Here is a 25,986-nt window from a genome sequence, read left to right as displayed (position 1 = left end):
TGAGGAGCAGACTGCTTGACAGAGGACTGGGTGAAGAACAGCCTCCCCACCTACAGCTCTTTGCCTTTTTCTTTGCTTGGAGGTGGGGTGAAACTCCCATGCTTAGAGTGGGTGCCTCCCTGCTGGGCTTCTGCAGAGGAAGCTGCAGGGCTCAGGGGTGTGACGGAGAAGATCTGTCTCCATCGTACCTGCTGAGACCCAGCCACCACTTAATCCAATTCATTTGACATTCAGGAGATAATCACATCTTTCCTGCTCCATTAACTTGAACATAATGGCTGTGAGGAGCTAGTGATAATTTTAGGTTACTGGGAGCCAGGACTTTTTTCTGAGTTCTTCATGCGACTTCTTTTGCCATTGCTTTTGTTGTAGGAATAATAAACAAGCTCCTTTGGCTGATACTGTAAATATAATGTCTGATATTGTAAATAGTCATGTTGAAAGGTTCAAGGTCGGCAGTGTTTAGAAAAGAAGATTACTCTGGAGAATAATGTTGTGAGTTCAGTGTTCCTGCGTTCATCAGATGCTGTCATGTGTAGACTAACATCAGGATGCTCTTTTCAGAGAATGGTCGGAAAGACATACATGTGCGCGTAGAGCAATATTTTTCTTTTATTTTAATACCCAGATGCATGTCTCTGCCTTTCTCTCTGCTTCGTAGACATTGATGAGTGTGCAGAAGGGAGAGCCAGGTGTGCTCATCGTTGTGTGAACACTGCGGGGTCCTTCACCTGTGCCTGTAACCCTGGCTTCGAGCTGGGGGCTGATGGAAAGCAGTGCTACCGTAAGTGACACTTCTACAGCTACGCATTTCAGGCTAGCTTATCCGCAAACTGCTATGCTTCATTTTTAATTCACTCGGATTAGCACTCACAGCAAAACAAACGTATGCAAAAGCTGAAGCTTAATACTGCTTTCTTCATCTTCTGCTACTGCTGGTTTTGCAGGTTGAGACATTCCTAAGCCTATGCTCACAGACCTTAATTACTGCGTTTCAAAGAGCAAATAGCCCTGTTGGTTTATCTTCCGAGCCTGGCGAATTAGATTCCAGAGCGACCAAAATAATTGCTGTTCTATGAAATGTATTCATTCCAGCCCTCCTCCTCCCAGTTTTTTTTATATGCTGGATCTGATGCAAAAGAAAACCAACATGATGTTCTGCTCTTGTCTCGATCTGCCTAGGTTTACTTATGTTTCTCCTGAGAGTATTGACACTGTTAAGTAGATGCTTTAAAAAAGAAAAAAAGGCAGAAATGCAAGACTAGGGATGAAAAAAAAATATTTGAACAACTCAAATTTCCCAGACTGAAACAATTCTGAGCCTTGTTGTCTTCCCTCCCATTCTTCCCTCTTGCCAGCGGGGTTTCTTAATCAGCACTGCTGCTCTCGAGCAGGGGACTGAGTCCCAGCGCTGTTAGTTGATAGGTGATCCCTGGGCTGTCTTTGAGGGCAAATTTAGCTTAATAAAGGAGGTGATGTGGAAGAGTTGGTGTTATTATGGACCTAACATAAGCTCACTGGAATGCAGACGAAAGCATGACCTGTTTTAGCAGAGGTGGGCAAAGATCACGGAGTCTCATAATACTGTGCAAGAACTTCCAGCAGAATTTCCTTAAGAAAATATGCTGCATGCCAGAGAGTGAGTGCTTTCTTTAAGAGTGTTTTAAAGCATGAATGTGCGTTAAAAACAAAAAAAAATTACGAGAGAGACATCCTAAAAGAATTATTTCACTGGTGATGGCGATCTGTGCGTAGTGCAGTGGCGTAGGAAATTTAATTAATATATAGATATGAAATGATCTGTTACGCGGATAAAAAAAATTGTTTAGACCGTTTAGATGTGTTGTGATTTTCTGATATTTTTTCTCTATGTTCAGCAGATCTCTGGGGAAGGTGATTCTCTGTGCCTTAGGCACAACATTACAGAGCAAACAATAAAACCAAAAACATTGTGCATATATTTATGATCAGGATTATTCCAGTGTTTGAGCAACTTCCAATCTTTGTTTATTTCATTTCCCCAGTGGCATGGGGAAGAGATGTTGTTCCAGTTTTGCTGATGAAGAACTGAGGCACACTAAATGATGAAGATAGTGTATTAAGTCAGATTCTGTGTTTGATCACTGGGTGTCCTAAATCCCAGCTTAACACACTGCAGAGGAGACTAGATTTCTTCTCCCTGGTGCAAATAATCATACCATGCATGAGATGTAGCCTGTAATATACGTTCTCCTAATTCATACCCTCTGCAAGGTAGACTCGCATTCCTTGTCGGGCCGGCAGGTTGCTCCCTGGGGGCACAAAAAGGGGTAGAATCAGGGTCAGCGGTGCAGATGTGTCCATGAGCCACGGCAGTGGGGGAATGCCATCCTTCTGTATCAGATCTGATGGCCATCGCTCTGAGCTGGGTGTTTCTCGAAGTACAATGGTTCCTTCAGGGAGGACGTCTCTTGGTTCTCCTACATAGTATGGGAAATGAATTAATCACAAAATAGCTTTGTAACAAGACAATCTGGCTAATCTTTCAAGAGAAAGTTTATAACCGACCTTATATTTTCTTTTCATCCTGATCAAATCGCTTAATGAAGTACCTTGGTAGGAATGAGGTGGACAGATGCTCCCTTTCCTCCATGAGGGTTTCAACTGGACCTGGCCAAACTGTTGTGAGGGCTGTCCGGTGCAGCTGGATGCAGGACAGTGGGCTGGACTGTCCACGGCTGGTCTGTCCACAGCGTCGTCCCACCACCCTGCCCGTAATTGTAGGGGGACAAAGTCTTAGCAGAGGAGCTGCCATGTGTCCCCTTGAAGGGGACACCCAAGGGTCAAGACCTGTAGATTGTTTTGCTTCGTGGTTAGGTGTCAGGCTCGGCAACAGGACTCTGCTTTGAAAGTTTTAAGGCCTTTGTGTTCGATGGATGTTTCAGAACCCAACGCTTTCCCGTTCGCATGGAAAACTGAAAGCTACTTTTTTGGAAAGCATAAGCAGACTGGTTTGAGTGAACTGGCTGGGTTTCTCACATGGTTCCTGTCCTGCTCTGGGGCAAGGGTGGGACTCAGTGTTGTGTTCAAACAAAACGTAAATCTCAGGAAACCTGTAGACACTCCCACAGCAGGCAGACTGCTGAAACGGTGAGCCAGCTTCACGCTGCCAAAGTTGAGAGCATCCACTGTTGTGACACAAGGAGCCAAATATCCAGAGTTTGGTGACTCCAAAACGTGCTCTTCTTGGGGGTGTGTGGGAGCCGAGTTTATATTCTGTGCTACAGCAGCTGGCTTGTGGACGCGTTTTTCTGAAAGGCTTATTCTCCAGTGGCTCTCCCCCTGTGCTTGCTTTTTAACATCCTTTTGATTTATTTCTCCGCAAGGCATCGAAATGGAAATTGTCGATAGCTGCCAGGACAACAACGGCGGCTGCTCTCACCGCTGCGAGCACACGGCTGCGGGGCCGCGCTGCTCCTGCGACGACGGCTATCGCCTCGGCTCCGATGGCAAGACATGCGCAGGTAATTCATGGCAGATGCTGCATCTCCGCGGGAGGGAGGAGGAGGTGTGGCAGGCCCCTGCAAGGGGAGGCTGCGGGAGAGCTGTCGCTCAAGGAAATGCCTTCCCATCCCTTGCCCTTCTCCTACGAGTTTTAATTAATACCATCCTCTGGTGCTTCCTCGGCTGCTGCTCCAGCTTGCCTCGCTCTGCGTGTTCGCTGGGTTGATTAATTGACGAGGGGAAGGAGTTCTGCCCCCCAAATGGAAGATGACACTTTGGTGTGTTGCCGGTTGCCGTGGCTGTAATCTCATTGTGTCCAGCCCAAGCATCACTTGGCTGGATTTGTTTTCTTCCCTTCCTCAGCTGGCAGCAGGACCGCTTTTCTGAAGTGCTTCCTGCGCAAACTCCACTTTGTGCTAGGGAAGTTGCTCTATTTCCATCAGATTCGCTCAGTGATGAGATTGCGCTTCTGGCTGTGAGAAGTCTCACTTGGGAAGTGAAAGCCATAGTTAGATTTGTTTTTATTTCGAGAGAAGAGCTTAAAAATTCTGTCGTGTTTTAAATGATTTTTACGATGTGATTTTTTGTGTTTACGGCTTTTGCTATGCAAACTGTATCTCATTCTGGTTTAGGCTCTCTGTCACTATGCCATTAAAATTTTAAAGAATAGCCAAGAAGGGGGGAAGGCGAGGAAAGAGGCATCACAGAGTGGCGTAGTAAGACATGAGGAGAGGTAGGGAGCAGGAGCTCTGGTAAATGTGAGAGGCATTACAGATGAGAAGAGTCTTCCAACAAAAAAAGCCAAGTGCAGGAGACGGGAGAGGAGCAGGGGAGAGGGAAGCACCGAGGTCTGCAAGGGCGGTTGATGCTGGAGCTTAAAACCCAAAGAAGAGAAAGGGAGGGAGGCAGGTTTGGACCCGGAGCCTCGCAGGGGTGGGATAGGAGGAAGAGCAGCCTCCTGCCCGTGCCCCGCTGACAGAGATTTCAGAGGGAAGCAGTTACCGCAGCCACAGCGAGGGGAGCGGGAGCACAGGGGAAGGGATTGGCAAGGCTCAGGACGTGAAAAGCTGCTCGTAACGGCAAAAATCTCCTGTTTGTTGGATGCACGTTTTGCATTCCTACACAGACAAGGGGCTGTTGCTAGACCCCAGAGCAAGGCATCGTCTGATGTACTGCAGAGGAGCTCAGCTTGTGACATTTCTGGAAAACACTCCGCATTCAAATAACCCGCATTAATCATTTTCGTGCTGACCTCCCCACCTCAATTGATTAATTACATTTTCTTTCTCCTCTTCCTCCTGTCAGTGTTTCCTAATAATGTTGGTACTCCTTCCAAGGTTAATTGAGACGCTGACCTTTCCCATCCGCGCCTGCTCGTCTGGGTAACGTTCAAAAGCGTTTTGCAGGCTCAGCGTTGACAAGGTGGCCCTTGGATGGCCACCGACCCGCTCAGCAGGCTGCAAGGGCTAAGATCAGCTGCGAGCCTGCAGTGAAAAGATAACAGCGCGATTCTCCTGTCTAATCAACAGAACAGCACTGTCGACGATACCAGCTTTTGGGTGGGCACAGGGCAGGAGAAGGCGATGGGCAATTAGTTATCAAAAAACTGTTTTGGCACCTAGCAGGCTGCTGATGTCCAGCCAACGTGGTGTTGGATCAGAGCTTTGTTTCACTGTTCGCACTGACAGAGGTTGAGCGTATAAATGGTTAAATGTAGATTACTGTTACATAGATGGTGTTTGTGGGCTGGTGAGAGCTAGTTGTTGTCTGTTTTGTAAATCGCCTCGTGGTAGCGAAGACTTGCAGAAGAGATGTCTCTCCCTGGACGTGGAGGGTATTGGCTGCTGTGGAAGGAGGTGGAAGACAGCCACTGTCAGGACTCAGACAGTGTTTAATGGGGGTGAAGGGAGAGGAAGGTGTAGAAAAGCGTGTGCTGAAAAGCACAGCAGCTACGGAGCCACACTGTGGCCGCAGCTTGGACCATGCCCAAGGGCTGAATGAGCTGCCCCTTGCTTGCAGAGCTGGACGAGTGCGAGACCGGAGAGTCCTGCTGCTCCCAGTTCTGCATCAACCACGCGGGCGGCTACGAGTGTGCCTGCAAAGCGGGGTTCCAGCCGAACGCCGACGGCTGCGCCTGCGACGGTGAGTGCCTGGGTCTAACTAAGCACAGCAGTGGGTAGAAGAAATGCTGTCAGAGCTCACCCCGGGGCTTGGTGGGCACTTCCCTAATAGGAGAATCAGTGACCGTAAGCCAGCTTTGCTAATGAGGCTTTGCGATCGTGTCGTTTCCACTTTGTGCGACTGGAATTTGGTAATAACGCAGCCTCCAGCCCGGGCGAGCGGGGCTGCGGGAGACGAGCCAGCAGCGAGGAACTTTCCCTCCTCTCTCCATGGACGCTGTATATCGATGTGTGGTAAAGACTACTTCTGCAGAAGGAGAGCCGTTAAAAGAACCAAAGGATCAACTGAGCTTTGCAGCTTAAAGCAGCTGTTTTCACTCGAGACTAAAACAGGTGAAACAGTCTATTCCATGTTGCACTGATATTTTTTTAATATCTTCAATACTGGTGAGAAACAGAGAGCCCCAAAGTGCTAAGAAAATTGAGTTTTCTTATGTGCAGAATAATTTTTCAGCTGCAGCCAGCCAGGCTCAGAATGCACTCTCCAAGCAGAGGTACTTGCACTTAATTGGCATTTTTATTATCTGGTTTTCTAGACGTGGATGAATGTCGTCTTGATAATGGCAACTGCGACCATTTCTGTGTTAATTCTCTGGGGTCGTATGAATGTGCGTGCAAGGAGGGTTACAGGCTTGGTGTTGACAGATGGTCCTGCATCGGTAAGTTGTGTCTATGTCTTCAAGGCCTGATTTAAATGTGAATTTAACTGAGATTTTCACACGTCCTGGGATTTGGGAGCCCAGCTTGAGCCATCTCTGAATGAGCCAAGGTAGAGCTATGCGCAACACGTGGATCCCAGTTTCATCCGTAAGCAAGGGGTTTTGCCAGAGATTAATGGGAGATGAGCACTAAAATCTCCTGGAGATGTTTGAAAACCTGAGCCTCATGTTTTAGAAATAAATACTATACTCACAGTTTTCTTGCACTGTTTGATGAAGTTTAACATCCTGTGGTAGAAAGGTAGCCACATTCTGCTTTGATGAACCAAGACAAGTTTTCCACCAATCTCAGTGGCATGATTCTGGATTTCTGCCAGTATAACCAGTACAGAGTTTCAACTAGCAACTTCTTTTTGTAACCAGATTTAGCACCTGCTAAACCTTGGGAAGAGTTTGATATTTTAATCAATTCCAAAAAGAAAGCCAACTGATTTCACTTCATTTTAAGGCTCAAATTTTAGGTTTGGTTTGAAAACAAATTGGACAACCAGCCTCACTCTGTGTTTGTCATCTCCAAAATGAGCTAGAGTAATGACCTTCATTAACTAAAAATAATCTCAGACTTTAAGTGGGGAAAATTTAACTCCTCATTTAATTTTTTTGGACTCTCCAGGACTAGACTTTTTTTCCAGGAGAATGGAAATGGAAAGATTTCTTTTTTTTCCCCCTCCTTTTCTCTTTTTTGGATAGCAGAAACTCTGTTTATAAATACAAATGAGAAAATGAAGCTGCTGTGACTGCTGTGCAGGCTGCACAGGGGTGTACCAGCATAACAAAAAAAATAAAAGATGTAAATGATAGGAAGGTGGTGCAGGGGGAGACTCGGGGCCGGGTGCTGATGGCCCGTGTGTGTGTGTGTCAGCCCTAGGCGGGGAGGAGGCCAATACAGAGGAGGCAGCGGGGTTCGCCGGGGCTCCAGGGCTGCAGTTCAGAGGTCCCCCCCAGCTCCTTCACTACGCGCTTGGTTCCCTCTACGAGGATGAAGACCAGCGAGGAGAGCTTACCCTGGTGCACAGGGTCGGTAAGTGAACGAGTGTCGCTTTTAGCTAATGCAGCAAATGGGGGAAATCATCTTGGAAAGAGGATTTGGAGCAAGAGTGATGCTGGACTGGCAGGGTTTAAGCCATGAAGAGGAGCAGAGGAGGGGTGAGCATTAATCCTGCTTTCCGCCTGTCCTCCGCCAGCAGGGAAAAGGTGTTGCCACGTGTCCCATCCCAAATGGGGCATCGCCGCATGTCCCATCCCGAATGGGACAGTCTGGGGAACAAGGAGGCTCCCCGGTCGTGGCTGCTGCTGCCTGGATGCAGAGAGGAGGGATGCGGAGGGAGGCGTGGGAAAAGTGAGCGGCACAGCAAGCAAGGGATGGGAGGCTTCTTGGAAAAACAGGGTGTCTGCTCAAAGCCCTGGAGGCAACAGACAGAGAGAGCCCATCCCAGGGGCGAAGGGGCTGCGTGGGCTACTGCAGTGCACAAAACCCACCAGAGCTGCTCTGCTGAGAACAAGCCCTTGGGAAATATTCCCCTTCTCCAGGAGCTAGGAAGGGGGGGTGGGGTCATGTGTGCCTGTTTCCAAGCCCTTTTATAATAATTACAGGGATTTTTGCATAAGATATGTATGTTCTTGTTTGTGGAATAAAACAGCCCTCTGGTGATACAGGTCCCTTTTGATGCTTTGGGCATCTTCTCTGGGAAGCGCACGGACCCGTCCACGTGGAGCTCAGGCTGGCCAAGGAGAGCACGGGAGCACACTCAGTCAAAGGAGCTGGGGGCAAAGCAGCATTGCCCCCCGCCTGGACTTTGCACGACTTCAGTCTTTCCCAGCTGAAGGTGGAGACTTCTCCACTTACAGAATGAGACGGATTGAAACCCTGTGCTTTATTTCTGATGGGTGCAGTACGTGCTGGTGGGCCACCAGAGAGGAAGGCGATTTCTTATTTTTATTATGTACATCCTGTGACTTTTATATGAGCTCTAATTACTCTTCTGAGGACTGGGCCCTACAGGAAAAAATCAGGAACTGGTCTTGGCTTTAATAAAAAATTAACTTATTTTTATGAACAAAATTGTTAAGACCTCCCAAATCACATAGCATCCAGCTGGACTCAACAACGCTGATAACCATTTGGGAAACTGATAAATGAGATAACCACAGGCAAAATTATCAGGCCTAGAAACCACAATGAAATATTTATTGACCAGTTTTTGCATGTTTTATTTATGTTTAGCCACATAAATTTGGGTATTATCAGTCATAGCTGAGCATCTGCACTTTTTCTAAAGCTGAGGCTTCACAGCACATGATGGTTTGTAGGAAAAAGCAATGGGATAATGCAACTTCGAGTGGTTTAGTAGTTCTTATGCCTCTCAAATTTTGATTTATTCCTTACACTTTCAGATGTATTTTTGTGCTGCTATCTATATTATAAAAATACAGCTTTAAACAATAAGCTGGTGTAAGTAATTAACTATTTTCTATAGACTGAATGCCTTTTTAATGTAGAAGCATGATCTTTTTAATGGTAATCTGTATTCTTCTCCTGAAGTATGAATTTGTAACCCGTTCCAAGAAGGAGCACTGGGATTCTGAATGTCTCTGAAAGCTTGGGCGTTTGTTCAGCTGCAGAAAATGGAACAGTTGGGTGCTGAGACCTAGGGGAAATCTGGCCTCACATAGAAAATTGCTGGTGAAAAGCAACCAGCCTGCTGACTTACTCTTAGCTGAAATAATCTGCCAGCTCGCTTTCAGGTGTTGTTCAAAATCCCCTTCCAAAAAGCCTCCAGCCACAGCCATAAAGCCTCGAAGGCAATAAACCATCTGTGTGGGTAGGATCCTAATGTCACCGAGATGTTTTAGCAGAGAATAACATTTACGCTCTGTGCCTTTCTCAATAGACCCCACAGAGAGAACAGGAGGGTGCGGGTGTCTGCGCTTGTATTCGGGTGCAAGAGAGAAAAGGAGGGTGGGGTAGGTGAGGGAGGAATGCAGTTTCATATTTCTTCATTTGTCTATGTAGACTAACCCTTTATTTTTCATATCCATTAAGAAAAAAGGAAGTGATAAATGTGTATTATGCTTTGTTTTCCTAGAACAACGCTTGAACTATGCTGTAGAAAACATCACTTGACTATGCTTAAATAGCACCGCATCCACCTACTGCAACAGAATAACAAAAAGGCGAGCCTAGCAAGCAGAAAATGAGATTCTCTCCCAAGAAATACTTTTAATTATATACAATATCATCAAGCATTAGGTGCAAATTCACTTTTTCTGAAGGCAAAATATTTACTCTTAAAAAGTAGTTTTAAGTGCTCTTTGGGGACTTACAGCATTTAAGGGAGCAAATTCCAGATGAAGTCCCACCAATCTTTTTATTTAGACTCTACAGTTTGACGAGAAATTTGTGAATCTCCGTTTGGGTCCATCTTTTGGGACAACTCAGTGACTTTTGCAATGCTGCCAGCATTAACGCTAATGCTGGTTGTTTCAGACTATCAATGTTGTGCAGGTTCCATTTTGCAGTCGGGCATCTGGAACGATCGGTAAGAGCTTGTGGAAGTCTTTTGTCTGGATGCTCACCAAGCCTTCTGTATATTTTTCCATTTCAGTTTGCCTTGATAACACTTTTGGCAATGACTGTAGCTTGACCTGCGAGGATTGTCTGAACGGAGGGAGGTGTAACAGTGACCACAGCGGCTGCGTTTGCTCCCCTGGGTGGACCGGCGTTCTCTGTAACGAGAGTGAGTATGGTGTGGCTGCAGGGTGGGGGCTTTGTCCTACAGGGTGGCTGGGAAATAGGAATAACCGGTTGTGCTTTGAATCTGTAAAGCTCTCCAAGGAGCACAGCTGTGTCATAAGCAAATCAGAATTTTATTGTAATGTGGCACATTAAATAGAAAGTGTAGGGGATGCTGCAGCATACGGTACGAACCCTCAAACAGCGAGGTCTCTGCCTTCCAGTGCAGTGCAGTGCCCCTGCCGAAGTGTTTGTGCTGGGGTTCAATGCTATTCACTCTGCTGCAGAGAAGACCCCAGGTTTGCCTGCCGTGCTTTGCTGCACAGCTTGCCTCACTGACTGTCGGAAGTCTGTCCTGGCAGGTGGTGTAAACAATCTGGGTGGACATAGATGCTGAACTTAATTTTTCCTTTATAGCATCCCAAGACATTGCCTTTTTTCCCCTCCCTCCTTGTGTTGGTAAACATGGGCCTGTTTTTTTTCTTATCATTCTTTTTATTATTAACGTAATTTTTTTGGCATGGTCATTTTTGAATACTGGAAACTGTATTTTTCAGAATTCTCTTGCCAAGTCAGTCAGTGCCTTTTGTAATAGCTTTTTACTCTCCTGATTCCTGCTTCTTGGCAGGAGATCCTTCTGATTCAGAAGTATGTGTCAAAACCAACTGGGAAGATAGAGTGGTGATTTCTTGATGTACCATGCACTGTACTTCATCTGCGGTTTGGCAAAACTTATCCTTTCACATAGCAGTCTCCTGCGTGTTTGAGATGAGTCCCTCCACGGCGTATGGCACGATGGCCCATCATACCCAAAGTCTGTGCTATCACTGATGACACAAGGAGTTGATAAAGAATTATTACTTAGCGTCGGCAGACAGCAATCTTCAGGTTAATGGCTGTCAAGATTGTTTAGGAGGCATCATCACAAGGACAGAGATATAGAAAAAACAGAAAATGATTGAAACCAGGAGTCTGCCCGTTGTTATTTTGGGAGACTGATCGTGGGTTTGGTTTATAAACACTGGGGACAGTAGAGAGAATAGGTATGAAGAGGATTAAAATGATAATTTCTAGTCTACTCAGGACAGTTCAGGCTATCAAGTTAGGATGTTCTTACTTCTATTCATGGTGCACTAGTGGTTTAGGATAAGTTATAAACATTTCAAGAGAGGATCCAAATTCTTTAGTTCACATCGTAATTAATAAGAACATTTTTGTTCTATATTTACAATAGATATTCGTGCATGTAATCTGGTGGAATTTGCTTCTGGAATTTAAAGAACTTTGGGACTCTGTTATTGAGCCAAACCTGCAGTCTGGTGAAGTAGGCATTGACAATGATAAATACAATATATAATCTGTATGAATTAGTCATATGTGATCTCTCTCACTCCTTTCTCTCACTTTCTTAATACACAGCATAGTTCATGGGCTTAGGGTATGCTAAACAGTTGAGAAAGCTGGAACTGAATTTCTGTAATAATGCACCAAAGAAGCTGGATGAAAATTGATGTGAAAAGTCAAGTTTCTTAATGTACATTGATAAAATGTCAGTGAAGTCGGGTGACTCCGGCAACTGTATTTACTCAGCTAGCTCAGGCTGCAGACAGTGGAGCAAGGCTTCATTTCACAGTTTGTCTCGTGCGGAAGCGGTGAGAGCTTTAGGAAGGAATTCCGTGCTGTTGTGGATCTAATTCTGCCACGATCATCCCGGGAATTTAAGAGACTATATTAGAAAAACACAATGTGGGTTGGTTTTTTTTTTATAATAGTATTTGGGAGGAACAAAAAAAAGGTGTTTCAAATAGTTATCTCCAAATATTGAAAACTGTTCTCTGGTTTTCAAGGTTTGTACTTTAGAGGCGATGTTTTTCAGCCTCACGCATTGCGTGAAGGGTAGGAAGTGCTGGGGAGAATTTGGATACATCACGTGGTACTTCGTTTCTAGCAGAGGAAAAGGATGTCTTGGCCCATTCATCTTCCCTGCTTTGTCCACAGCTTGCTCCCTCGGGACGTACGGCAGAGGCTGTGCCAGCGTTTGCGAGTGCCGGAACGGCGGCTCCTGCGACCCAGCGACGGGGCAGTGCCGGTGCCCGCCCGGCGTGCATGGCGAGCTCTGCGAGGACGGTAGGGCTCCCTCGCTGTGGGGTGCTGCGTGCCCAAAACCTCACCACGTCTTTCCCCATGTTTTGATCTAGATGTAATGATGCGTGGTAAATCTTAGGGGCCCAGATGAGAACAGTCTCCGTTGGGCGAGACATACGATAACCCTGCAGCTTGCCTTGTGGTGACTTTTGTTTAAATAATAGGCAAGACAAAGGGCGAGAGAAAGCCAGTGCCTTCTAAGTTGCGCTACGCTGAGCCCCAGGTCAGCAACGAAGTCGGCGTGATCTTTTCTGTAGCGCCAACTGAAAGAGGGCGGATTTGGTGTTCGTGTCAGAGCTGATGCCCTGTTGTGTTTGTGTACTCGAAAGGTTGCCCTAAAGGCCTCTTCGGAAAGAGCTGTAACAAGCCGTGCAACTGTGCCAACAACGGCTATTGCCACAGACTCTACGGAGCCTGCCTATGTGACCCCGGGCTCTACGGGCGCTTCTGCCATCTTAGTAAGTCCCCCTGATTTTTCAGATCTGTTTATTTAACACATGCACAACATAGTGGTCTTAAAAAGGTTCCACATCACGTATAAAATGAGCAAGGCTTTGGGTTCTGCGAGGAGCTGGGAGTAGTGGTAGGAGATGACTTTTGATGCGTGCCAGGAAACCCCAGAAATGTCATAAATCTTTTCCTCTAGCAATTAGATTTTTGACATAAGGGCTGAGATTTACTGATGCTCAAAGGTGAGGACTATAGGTAGAGCTGGGTTGGGACAGGTAGGTTAACATGAGGGTTCTTGGTGAGGTTGGAGTCTAGTTGGAGCTAGTTAGCGGCTGCCGATGCGGTTGGAGTGGGAGTGGAGGAGCGGGGCTGACTAGGGCAGGGTGAGGGTGAAATGTTAAGTGGGAATGAAAAGAATCAAATCAAAAATGTTACAAACTAGATGGTCTTTGCACTTACAAATTTTGTTTGTAAGATCTATGCAAGACTGAAAAATAGCTATACGATTTTTTTTTCGTGAAAGCTTTTGTCTTGGAGCGTATCCAAATATTTTTTCATTCAGAAACTTAACTAAGTTTCGTTTGAAACGTTTCTAGTTCTTGAATTCACCACATGTTGCTTGAAATGAAATGAATTACTTAATATAGCGATCATGTAAACTATATTTTACACACCCACACATTAATAGGCACTGTCATAGGAATGTGGATGTATTTGCTGAGAGTAAAATGAACGTTTTGCTTTTTGCAGCGGTTGTATTCTGCAGCGGTGTGCAGTTTCAAATAACTCCTGCATAATTACAGAGCTAATGATTCCTTTTCATCTGGCTGCAGCCTGTCCCAGGTGGGCCTTCGGCGCTGGCTGCTCGGAGGAGTGTCGGTGCGTGAAAGAGCAGACGCTGGAATGCGACGCGAGGAACGGGACGTGCACCTGCAAGCCTGGTTATCACGGCAAAATGTGTCAGAAAGGTAGAACAGAAAGCCAGAGTCCCTACGTCTGCTTCTTCCTTTGCCCTAGCGTCATTTCTCATTCTTCCCCCTATTTGCTTTGACTGCTGCTGCTACTAATTTATTCATATTCTACTAATTATTTTGTCAGTGGTTCTTCATACAGCAAACTCCATGAGTGCCTGATATCACGGGGACATCAAGGGGAATGCAGGAGTTTTAGCCTGATCAAACGACAACAGAAACCTAGAAACCAAATGCTAACACAGCCCTAAATAATGAAGATTGTGGGAGTTTTCACTTTTGTTCGTTCCTTTTTCTGCACAGACAGTAAATAAATGGCAAAAGCTGTGTTTTATGGCAGCAGGGTTATTTGTGAACGGTTTCAGTAATGCTACTTTTCCTTCAGATTTGCAGGCCTTTGAATTCAACTTGCTCTTTGTAGTTTTTGGGGGTAGTTCAAAGAGAATTGTATTCCACATTCATGTCGGCATGTCTCAGTAGCCCTCTTCAGACAGCGATGGAGCCGCGCAATGAAGATTCTCCCTTCAGATTCCTCTCTGGGCAGGCAGGAATGTGTCGAGTTTACGACACTAGTTCTGGGGGGTTTGGTGGAGAATAACAGTGACAATATTTAATATCTTTAGCATTTTTGGTGACGTGCTCGGTTTTGGGGAGAGCATCCCTTGCCCAGCACTGTCTTTGCACTGAGGCAGAGAGCAGCAGAAGGTACAGACAGATAAGAAGAGTAATTCTGTAATGGCTGTAATTGAATATATCCTTAAGTATTCTGCCACTCTGTTTCTGGGTTGGATTTAAGCAGTAACCTCTTTGAAATGTTCATGCAAGTGGTTAATACATATTTGGACTTCATTATCAGCACCTCTAAAATGTGCATTATAATAGATTTTCTGCAAATTTCTGTCCAAATTATTTTCTGACTTTCATTCAGTTTTCTTAACTTTTCCTATTTCTTATACATGTTCTGTGTCTACTTGCATTTTCCAGAGTGCACGCCTGGCTTTTATGGGTCTGGTTGCAAACTGAGGTGCAACTGTCCTACTGATGTCCTATGTGATCATCAGACAGGAGTCTGCAGGCATCCATGTCCGCCTGGCTTTCGTGGAGACAAATGCCATTTGTGTAGGTACTCGCTGCATCTTTCCCTGGGAAGTACACATTGTATGGGAAAGCTTACTCTGGAAACTCATGTTCAGATAGAGAAGTTGCAAATAAAAGGGTATGTTTGTTGTTGATAGGAGCTGGTGGTTCCCCACTGAAGCCACATTGATATTTGGAGCCTGGCAACTGCTGTGGTACTCTGCTTGTAAAGATCGAGGCAGAAGGCCGAGGCTAGTTACTAATACTAACATTTCTCCAGGTAGCTGTAGTTCCTTTTGAAGCTTCAGGCACAGATTTTCTAGAGCTCTGTTGCAGTGAATTACAGACCACCGGTCGCTGAGACACTGATGCTAACAAAGATCACTTTTTACCATCACGGCGCAATTTAAAATTGCTCTTGGTGGTGCCTCCTAATGTCTTCAAAATGCTTCGTTATACTGATTATGTCTTTGGCTTTCTTTTGACCAGCTTGTCAACCTGGGAGCTTTGGGGCGAACTGCAGGCAGAGGTGCAGCTGTGGAGAAGCACCATGCGATCCAAAGACGGGGCAGTGTGTTTGCCCACCTGGGAAGACCGGTGCTATGTGTGAGCAAGGTGTGTTAGGTGTTGGACTGGGGTGGTGAGTGCCTTGCTTTGGAACACATGGTAAAAAGTGGAGTTACTCTGCTTCCCACCAAGACTGCTGCAATGCAAGAGGCTTCATTTGCAGAATGGGTAAAGGATCAGTTTTGGTGCAGAACATATGACATCCATCATGTGGGATCGCTTCTAAAGGAGGGAGTGTGATTTAGTTACCCTCACCCGTATCTCTGCTCCAATTAATAATAGTAATTTATATGCTGGACTGGGTTTGCACAAGTTGGGCAGAAATAATGGGGCATTGCAGCAGCTCTGAGTCCCAAAGCAGAGCTTGGAACTGTGCTGTCATATGCACACAACCTGCCTCAGGAGCTGTCACATGGCTCTGGCCAAAGACAGCTGTTGTGGAACCACCAAGTGAAGGACCTGGAACAGAGGGAGGAATTAAACAGGAGAACATTCCTGTGGGTAATGAAGTAAAGGGATGGAAGAAGTCTCAAGGACACTGAACTACCTTCCACCTGCAGAGCCCTGGCTGTTGCACGCCTGAGGAGCACCCACCCTGCATGGACCTGGGTGGTGGCTTACTGCACCACCGAGCAGGAGCCTGGTGAAGGACGTGGAGCTGAATGGAGACCTGGGCTCCACCTCATGTTCCTCTGGACTGGATGACCATCCTGTCTCCTACTCGGCCCAGCAAAAATACAGCAGCAGCCCTCCCCTCCTGCATCTGTCTGCAGATTACTGTCCTCCACAGGTTTCCTTCGCTGAGTGCAGTAATTCATTTTTCAGATATGTTCAAATGCTCCCGGCATTACTGAATCAGAAACCAAACCAATCAACAGACACAGAAGAGAGCCTTTGGGTTTCTCTTTAGATGTGTTCTTGCGTGCTGCGGTACAGGGACTTGACTCATTCAGGTTTATTGTGACAGCACTGTAGGTCTAGAGAGATAATACATCAACTCTTTGTCCTGCTTAGTTATACTGTTAATTTTAAATTCTACTAGGTAATGTCAAAAATCTATAGTTGCCTTGAAACGGAAAATGGCACTGGGGACATCTTGTGTGGGTTTTTTTCCCTAGATTGCCCAGCAGGCCGGTGGGGACCAGACTGCCAGTCCGCCTGCAAGCCCTGCACCAACGGGGGACAGTGCAACACCTCAACGGGAGCCTGCGACTGTCCCCCTGGCTACACCGGCGCATCCTGCTCGGCACGTAAGTCCTCACACCAGCCTTCTCCACGAAAGTCAGTTTGGTTTTTGCCTTCTTGCTGGTTTGCGAGATGCTTGTTACGTTACACACACTGATCCGAGGTAGAGTTGGCTTCAGGAATTCCCTTTGTTGAATGTGACATTATTTACTGAAGGGAGATTACAGACAACTGCAGATGACAGCTAAATTGCATCTCAAATCGATGTTATTGTTAGACCTAATTTATGACAATATGTGCAATGTTGAATAGCCACAATATTGCGTTGGAACCCTGGTTGCTTGGCAAGAGGAGCTGACCAGTTGGCCCCTATGGCTCCACTTCTGGGTTATGTTCACAGCAGCACTCCCTGTTGTACATAATTTAGGATTAAATAGTAGTGAGGACGTAGGAGTAATACCAACGCTGTCTCTGCAGATCCAGCAGAGACCATGGGAATATGCTCGAGCGACTGGTCTGCGTTGCCGTAGTGTGGCTCCTTACTCCACCTCTGGGTATTAAAAGCTGCCTGGGTAGGGCTTCATGCTGGCACTACAGACAGGCTTTCAGGGACAGCACTGCTTCGTGCGTGAGCTCAGTGGTGGCACATGATGTCTCCTTGTCCGTCACAAAATGGCTTTTGGTGACGGTTTGCTCAGCACGCTGTTTGCCCTCTGCTGGTTGATGCTGATGTGCGGGAGAAGTACCCAAAAGTCACTCAAGCTGTTCCCGCTTTGCAGGACTCGGCCGCAGACACCTAGTATACAAATTGCAGATGTTTCTTTCATTTTGCGGTTTGGATTTCTGGATTCGCCTAATGCCTGTTTTAGGGAGCAAACTGTTGCTGTCTGGTTCGAAAAGATCAGTCTGTGCCTGAGTTCTTATCTAGGTGAAATTGCAGCCTGTTTGCCTGTTTTCAGCCTGCCCTGATGGTTACTATGGACAGAGCTGCCTGCTCTTGTGCAGCTGTAGCAGCAGTGCTCAGTGTCACCACGTCACCGGAGAGTGCGCGTGTCCCCCCGGCTGGACTGGCCACGACTGCAAACACCGTAAGTCAAACACAGGGCGCACGGCATCTCCCAGGGACTTAACGGCAAATGGGAGAACCGGCTCTGTTTGTTCTTAGTCTATTACAGGTTTTTTAATATACTTTCGCTAATCTTATTGCTTCGGAAATGGTATGTTTACAGGTTTGCACAGCCTGGGTGGTTATAATCCTTAATTATCTAGGTTCAACGTATTGAAATAGATGGCTGATGAAGCGCAAAGTATTGGTATAAGCTCTTATTTCAACACTATGGATCCCTTTGCCCAATACCATCTGTCCTGTCAGCGTTTTGACTGACAGACAGTTTTGTTTTTCATTTTCAGCACAGATTAGTTTTAAGATTAATTCTCCATTTTTCATTTTGTCGAGGGGAGATTTATTCAACAAGTGAGTGGCATGTACAGCTGTGTGTCCTAAGGTCACTCCTTAACTTGTGAATATAAATGCTAGGAGAAATTCCATTCTCTAGAAGAGCAGAGCATCCTTCTGTTGACTTTAGCATCACTCTCCATATTGATGGCCGTGTGAGAGTGCAGGTTTGCCCTTTTTGGGTAGCACCATATAAATGTTAAGCCATCCTGCTTGATTCTTTCCTTTTCCTGTTTCCCATCTTTTCTCCTGGATTCGTTATGATCCCTCTTGCAAAAAGCCAACAGAATACAAACCTCGTTCTAAGCTTGGTCTTGAACACATAAAACCATATGAATTAATTGACAGTGAGTTTTGGACCTGGCTTCTCAGGCTTGGCACTGAGGAAAACTGGGAAAATCTGAAGTTTCCACGAATATGCGTATTTTAAAAATCAAACCAGCTGGTAATGTGTAGAGCTATTTAGATAACTTTTCATAACTCCCTAGGCTGTCTAAAGAATTAAGAGACCATAGCAAAGAAAAGCTTATGTTTCTATTCAGGAAAAGATATGAGAAAAGTTGCTTTGCAGAGATGTCTCTGTAAGGCAGCTCTTCAGCTATTGCAGATGCGGCGGGAAACAGATGCCCAGCTCCAAAACCAGGTTTCTGTTGCCCTGATGGGCACTTTCATCTTTACCCTTACAAGAAAGGAAGGAGATGCTGTGGTCCATTGTCATAACCATGGCAGTATTGTGGGATTTTTAGAGTGAAACACAAAGATTGTGAGATTTGTCTGTCGGTGTCCATGTTGCGTTTCGCAGTATTTTGAGGAAAATGTGGAGGGTGCTCACAAATCTGTCTTGTTTTACCCATTAGCTATTCTGGTTGGGCAGATTTTTGCTAACTGAGTCAATAGCTGATACTTTATTTCCATGAAATTATGCGTTGGAGACTGTGGATTGATGGATATGGATTGATTATGAATGACTAGTTTTATGTGGATGGCATAATATCTGCCTACGGACCCCTACTTTCAGCAAAAATTGCATTGATGTCCATTAATCTATGCCCCATGCTACAGCTATGAGTCTGGTCCAGAATGCCTGTATCTTAAGTAGCCATTTAGCATCTTTTTTGTTCTCTCATTTAGATGTAAAATAATCTGTTAGCCGAGCTCAAAGCTGATTCTCAATGTAAATACTGTTTTACTTTGCAGCCTGCAACAGTGGCCGTTGGGGACAGCGCTGTGAAAACACGTGTGTCTGCAACAACAGCGATGGTAGCTGTGATCCGGTCACTGGCTCCTGCTTCTGTGAGCCAGGATTCACTGGGAAACACTGCGAACGGAGTAAGTTGCCGCTTTGTCAGCGCGGGGAATTTGCAAAACCAGAAATTACTTTTCCTGTGAATCCCTCCCAGGAAGACCTCCTGGCTGTACCGCCTCCGGTCTGGCCAGCGCGTCGCAGGGCTCTTGGCTTTCATCAGGGTTGGGTAGTTTCCCTAATTTAGATTCCAGAGAAGTTATTTTCAGACTTGTTTTGGACTCAGCAGCTATTTTTAATGTGAAGACCTCATGTGAGTGATAAGATTGATATAAATTTGGCTTGTGGCATAGAAGTTTCCATATCAGTTTTATTTATCCAGGTTTAGGTCTGCAAATTTTCTTCATAAATCTTCTTTTTGAGGCCGGACATATAGAAATGCTTCACATGTACATACCAGAAGCAAAATCAGGAAGATTTTAGAGTCCTCTATTTATTGAAAAAAAAAATGCACAGTGGTCTTACCAGAGGCCCATGATCTCCACTAATCTGTCTCTAACAGCGGTCAGTTGTAGATGCCTTAAGAGGATAAAAACAGGTATATGGATAATTCCTGGTATGTCTCCCCACGTTTCATCAATTTGTCACTAAGGAGCTTCTAGAGACAGAAGCAATATCTCTAGATTTAATACAACTGGATTTCTTTTTTTCCAATTACAGTGCCTGTTTCTTTTTTGATTCCGTGCAAACATTTGGTATCCACTTCATCTTGTGGCAAGAAGTTGCGTAGTTAAGCTGCTGTTATTATTGTTGATTATATTGATGTTGTTAAATAAAATAAATATTTTATCTATTAGTTTAACAGTCTTACAGTAGCACACATGTAGCCACCAGAGTCTCAGTGGCGTAGGCAGAATTAACTGCTGGTGTCACACAGAAATGTCAAAACAATTAATCTGGAACGGTGACCTAAGACAAACACCCGGCAAAATCGATCTTAGGGCTCTTGTTGCTGTTGGCACAGAGGGAATGGAAGTTAGTTGGGAAGACCAGCTCCTGGAGAAGGAGCTGCCAGTTCCACTTCCCTTTCACTCTTGACCTCTCTCAAAACAGCATGTCTGCAGACAGAAAGTACCCAAAGAGCTGGTTGTCATCTTCTCTGGCAAGGTAATCAGTGAAGCCATTGCTGCGGACAAAACATCTGGCAACCTCGAATGTTCTGTCTGTGGGTTTTCTGTTTTATTCAGTTGGCTTTTTATCCCACTTTAATTGTGTGAGTATATATATGAATATGTGTGTAAGAACATGCATATATATCTCTGTGTGTGTGTGCAAGAATATGAAAGCCATAATTATTCCCTAAACTTTTAATGCTGCCTTGGAGGCACGATCTTTACTGGAGAGCTCCTCTGGTCCCAGGGCTTCTCTAGCCTCACGCTTCAGGTCAGGCTCTTTCCCTGTGCGGCTCTGCAGGCAGCTCAGGTTCTCCGGCGGGGTGGATGCATCTCGGCACGCATTGCAGCAGCCTGCACCTGCTCGAGCAGAGGGCAGATTCTCTGTGATGCGGATTGCGAAATCATTTGTGACATGTACAGACCCGTTGCCGTCACCTTGAGAGGCTAAACGCCGTAGGTTTGAAGACAGCTCAGCTGAAACCCCCACACCTATTACTGCACTGGAATGCTATTTTCCTTGCATAGATTCTCGTAAACGCTGAGGAGGATCAAGCTTTTAAGGCACAAGTGCACTTCTATGTGTTTATTTGTTGAACTAGTGTAGGAGGATTGATGCACAATGGTCGGCAGCTTTGGCAATAGGAGGTGGTGCAAATAGGATTTGACACCGATCCAACCCTGGGACTGAATTTCAACTCTAAGTGCAAAAAATACATCCAAACAACTCCACACTTAAACAACAGCCTGTTTTGCAACACAGATGATTGAAAGCAAAGAAATACGTAGGAACCTTGCTATTCTTCTGTCGCCCATCCCAACCTATAGCCCCTGTGAGACACCCCAGGGGCTGGCTCAGGTTGGTGGAGAGTCACTAAGCTGCAGGAGCAACTGAATTCACGTCGACTCCTCTCACTGCCCACCTAAGGCTCTGCACAGGCAGCACCAAGTGCACTGCTTCATTCCAGACGCAGAGTTGTCTTTGAGGATCCTCGTTGTTTTCTGTTCTCTGTGATTCTTTCCAGATTGCCTGAAAATCACTTTGTTGATGTAAATGCTAAAATCATACACTCTTTTAGAAATGAGTTCTGGCAATAACATACCTAACTCATTTAGAGGGGAGTTCACAAGACCTTCAAACATGAGTAGAGGCCCTGTGATATAGTGTTTAGCCAAGTATATCTCTCTATTTCAGCCTGTCCAAAATATCTAATGTGAATTAGGCAACTGGCCCTATTCTTAATTGATTTTCCTATAATCCTGAAACAAGAAATTTGTTTTCGTTCTCAACTGTTGTTTTCTTTCTTCCAATAGTGAACACCATGCAAATCTTTTAAAACTCCTTACATTAACTGCTGTGGAAAAGTAATTGTTAATCTGTCCACTAGATGTAACATTTTCACTTGAATTTTTCAAAGCAGAGCCTGAAAGTGAAGTATGCAGCGTTCAGTCTGGAGCTTTCTAAAGGAAGCCACCGCATTTCATATTTTCTCCAGCTTTCTGGGGAAGGAGGGTTTGTGGGAAAACAGAGGACAGGGCCTCAGAAGGAGGCGCGGAGGCTGAGAGCTTTTCCCCTCCTGGCTGATGAAGTCCCGAGGGAGATGTGCATATAAGCAATTCCAGACCAGTGTGCAAAGTGTCTTCAGGCAGAACCTATGAAGTCACAGGCTTTGAAACTACGAGACAATACTAGGTTTCTGTGCAGAATTTAGTCTTTTAGCACCCCGGTATTTTTCTAAAATAGACCTTAATAAAAACAGCCCAGCTTACCTGGACCCCAAGAAGAACACTTAATCACATCAGTTTTAAGGCATTACCATTATGCCTTGATTCTTCTTTTGGAAATAGTAAGAATTCCCACGTATCTAAAAATTCCCCGTTGATCCCTGATCTGCTCCAGGATTAACCCATCATCTGGCTTTGATTCCTCTGCTGCAGGATGCCCCGAGGGAAGCTTTGGCCCGAGCTGCCGGCACAGCTGTCAGTGCCAGAATGGAGCTGCCTGCGACCACGTGAGCGGAGCCTGTACGTGCACGGCCGGCTGGACGGGAACCTTCTGTGGAAGAGGTACCGCTGCTCCCACCGGGCCCTTGCAGGCTTAGGCAGATGGGTTTCGGTTTGGGTTTTGTTTTCTCAGATAGCCAGAGAGCTGGTTTTACAATTTACAGCACCTGATCTAAATAAGCCATTGAACTTGGCTGGAAGGCGATACCGAAATGTGCGCTTCCATCCTAGCTCAGCAAAGTGTTTCACCATGTGCCTAGCGTTGGGCACATGTTTTGATGTGGTTAAAATTAGATACATGCCTAAGATTCCTGCTGTATCACATCTTTATGAAGACCCTTTTTTTAAGCTGTTTGACCACTGACTAGAAAGGTGCTTGTCCTGCACTAAACTTGCTTGATCCTAGTTTAGAGGAAAACATGTGTCTGTGCATCTTCCCAAAGGAACTCTTTAAGAACGGATATATTTTTAATGTTAATAAATCCAACAGACCATTTCGTGTTACCTTATCATTTGGTGAAGTGTTGAAAAGGTTGGATGGGATTCCTTAGACACGTTATTGTGAGTCTGCCTGTGGCGTCGTCTGAGAAGGCTGCTGTGTTGCTGCATCGCTGTGCCGATCATAACAAGTACAGTCTAGAATACAACAGAAACAGCACGTAGCCAGTCAGATGTAGTCACAGTTATTGAAGTGTAAATGATTGAAGATTCTACAGATGATGATCATGAAACCAAAGGAACAACTATTGTGGTGAGGGAGCAGCTTTATCGGCGGGTCGCTGAAGGCAGAGTTCCTTGCAGGGAGCTGCTGCCCTCTGATGGGAAGGGAGATGCTCCACAGCCTCCCCAGCAACGGGAGCAAAGCACCCCCGGCTGGGCTTCGGGCGCTTCGGGTTGTTCCCCCCTCATTCCTACCAGGAATTTTTACACAAAATAAATAGTCTTTTTAAGGGTCTGCTGCATTATGTGCTTCATAATTTATTGCATCTCCACTACATCTCTTTTTAAAATGATTTAGTTGAACTTTGTTTTCATCAGTCTGTCCTTTTTTTCAACTATTATTTTTAATTAGAAAATCAGTACAGTGATCTGTGTTGTGGTGTAAATCTGTTCATTCCAGCACGATTCAAAATGAGGACGAAGAGCCTAATATCCTTTGCCAAACTAGGTGTGAGGAATATGGAGAAGCTTGGGTGATGTCTGCTGGAAAAAAAAATAAAATACAAGTCTCAACTTCCAAATCAGTCACTTTGGACATCTTCATCTTCTTAAATTCCTGGAAGAAGATTGTGGAGGGGGGAGTAGAATTGAGCGTTCTACCCTTTGCAAGACCCTCTTTTCTGCATGTTTTCTCTCAAGCAGGCAGGGTGTTTGCTCTGAGCTGACCTGTGTCACCTTTTCACATAGAAAGTTTCAGCCAGAATGGTTTGACTGGTTCCAGAAGATGAAGAGGGAGCAAAACGTGTGGGTGGTTTGCCCTTGGTAGAACCTTCTTGGCACCTTTTCTCTGAGGAGCTGTAGCACTTCTGTTTTTAGCGACACGGAGACTGGCAGGGTTTCCTTCTGGCGAGGCTGTGCTTTTTGCCGTCCTCTTGGCAATCCACCCACGCCAGCCAAGCTCCGCGCCTCGCAGACGGGAACGTGGAGCTTGAGACCCAACGCGGCTGAGTTGCGTTGGTCTTCTCACGTGCTGCTGATGCTTCATCCTAGGGCTGGGAGGGACTTTTCCACCATCACAGAAACATTGAAACTGAAACTTTTGCAGCCTTCTAAGTTCAGAGTCCTAGGAGAAGACAGTATCTTACAAAATCTAATGTTCATTAATATTAATAATTAATATTAACATCACCCCTGCATAATGAGCGTATTTGAGCCTGCAGTCGTTGCTTCTGATGTTTTGCATTGTGGCAGCGTGTGTTCCTGGTTCAAATTGAAATTGCAGACATCCCAGAATTTGCCTTTGCGGGTTTTTTTCTGATTGGTTTTCTTTGTTCAGGTGGGAACAAAGTACTGCTGTTCCTTTTGGTTCATTTGCTACCTTCAGGATGAAGTAGGGCTTCGTAGGCTTACGTGCCAGTCCCTGTTGCAAAACGTTACTTCAGCGGCCATGTCCAAGTTCTTTATTTGCTACAGATTTCTATGATCTGTTATGATTTATTAGCATTGTCAATGTAATCTTAGCCCTGGCTAATTCTCAGCATTGGGCTTTTGTAATATAGCTCTTTATGGTGAAGTTAACCAAGCTTTCCCACCTTACTCTGCACTAGCAACTGTAGAAAGCTCTTGGAGGATTTTTGGCACTATGGTGAAGCGAGCTTGTATTTGTCACTTTGAGCATTTGTGCTCAAACCTGAGGTGCTGCAGTGTCTTGACAGCTGACCAGTGTTCATCCACTGGTGAGGCAGCCAACCTAAGGGAGAAGCTCCATCGTGCTTGAGTGTGCCATGGTGTTAGAGGCAGGGGTGATGCTTCCGTCATATTTCAGTTTTAATTGAATGAAGGCAAAAGTTTCAGTTTGCCAGAATAGAGTGTTTTGAGGTTATGACCCAAGACCTTGTATCTGATTGTATTCCCTGAAAAGAGCGTGAAGAGTGGGGACAGTATGGTGGCTCAGAAGATATTTGCAATATTCACTGCAAATTTTAGAGGTCTTTTCTAAACTTAACGATTCTGTGATTGAAATTGTTGTGTACCTACGTATATCACCCATCGGTAATACAGATAACAACCAAAGCCACACCATCATCCACCGGCACAGGACAGTTTCCAAGCTAAGCAGTAGCAGGAGACACTGTTGCTCCAGGTTGCCATTCTGTGAGACCCTGCTGTGAATTATTCAGGAGCTGGCTGAACTGCTGTGCCACAGGATGGTGCCAAGAGACCTCACGCTCTTCACAGTCCTGTTGTCTGTCCGTAGGCACCTCAGTTCTGCTTTGCTCAGAGTCAGCTTCAATCGGCTCTTCTTCATCTCCATCTGGTATCATTCAGTCCTACTGCTGCCTCTCCAGCAGTGGTGTGATCACATAAAATAATGATGGGTAAGAATAAAGCTATCAAGTCACTTTCTGAAAGAAAATTAGACATTTCTAAAGGTGGTACATGCTTGCGCCATCCTTCAGCTGTCCATTGCAAAAACGAGTCTTGTGACTCTTGTAACTCTTTCAGAAGAGCTGCAAAACAAGAACTGTTTCAGTTGCAAAGCGGCTAATGTTTGCAAATAAGCCTGAAAACAGAAGTAATCTACTAAGAAATGTTTGCAGGCCGTCTGAACAACATAGGAAAGGCTTCCTTGGCATTTTCTTGAAAGCAGCAAGTGATACAACCTGAACACTGAAGAAATCATGTACGGGTCTTGACAAGGTCTAGCATTACCAAAGGAAAATGAATCCTTCTTGGTGGTGCCTTGAGAGTGATGCAGCAATGCCACTGGATAGCTTTCCCGTTGGAGTGGACAATGCTGCGCGCCTGGGGAGGAGGCCCCTGAGGCACATGTGGGATTCTGGCCGTTCCTGAACTGAAGTATCAGTTCATACCTCTGCACTCCCAGACTCTGCCAAGGCAGTGATCATAGCAAAAGGTGGCTTTGTAAGTCCTTTCTCTA

General features: G+C 45.5%; 1 protein-coding gene across 7 annotated transcripts in view; it reads left to right on the top strand.

Annotated features, from left to right (window-relative positions):
• LOC104334451 (uncharacterized) overlaps positions 1-25,986 on the top strand; it is a 209,001-nt gene that overhangs the window by 151,254 nt on the left and 31,761 nt on the right. For all 7 annotated transcript variants that reach the window (XR_012763680.1, XM_075418364.1, XM_075418365.1 and 4 more), the window contains 15 exons: positions 662-784; positions 3,366-3,503; positions 5,503-5,625; positions 6,200-6,322; positions 7,245-7,403; positions 9,988-10,119; positions 12,114-12,242; positions 12,590-12,718; positions 13,544-13,678; positions 14,666-14,800; positions 15,248-15,373; positions 16,444-16,575; positions 17,470-17,598; positions 19,164-19,295; positions 22,320-22,448. Coding sequence is in view for 6 of the 7 variants with exons in the window: in XM_075418364.1 (XP_075274479.1) it covers positions 662-784; positions 3,366-3,503; positions 5,503-5,625; positions 6,200-6,322; positions 7,245-7,403; positions 9,988-10,119; positions 12,114-12,242; positions 12,590-12,718; positions 13,544-13,678; positions 14,666-14,800; positions 15,248-15,373; positions 16,444-16,575; positions 17,470-17,598; positions 19,164-19,295; positions 22,320-22,448 (1,974 nt within the window). In the remaining variant the exon portion in view is untranslated. The remainder of the gene's footprint in view (positions 1-661; positions 785-3,365; positions 3,504-5,502; positions 5,626-6,199; positions 6,323-7,244; positions 7,404-9,987; positions 10,120-12,113; positions 12,243-12,589; positions 12,719-13,543; positions 13,679-14,665; positions 14,801-15,247; positions 15,374-16,443; positions 16,576-17,469; positions 17,599-19,163; positions 19,296-22,319; positions 22,449-25,986) is intronic.

The sequence above is a fragment of the Opisthocomus hoazin genome, chromosome 4, assembly GCF_030867145.1.
Source record: "Opisthocomus hoazin isolate bOpiHoa1 chromosome 4, bOpiHoa1.hap1, whole genome shotgun sequence".
Classification (NCBI taxonomy): domain Eukaryota; kingdom Metazoa; phylum Chordata; class Aves; order Opisthocomiformes; family Opisthocomidae; genus Opisthocomus; species Opisthocomus hoazin.
This window is presented reverse-complemented; position numbering and strand designations above follow the sequence as displayed.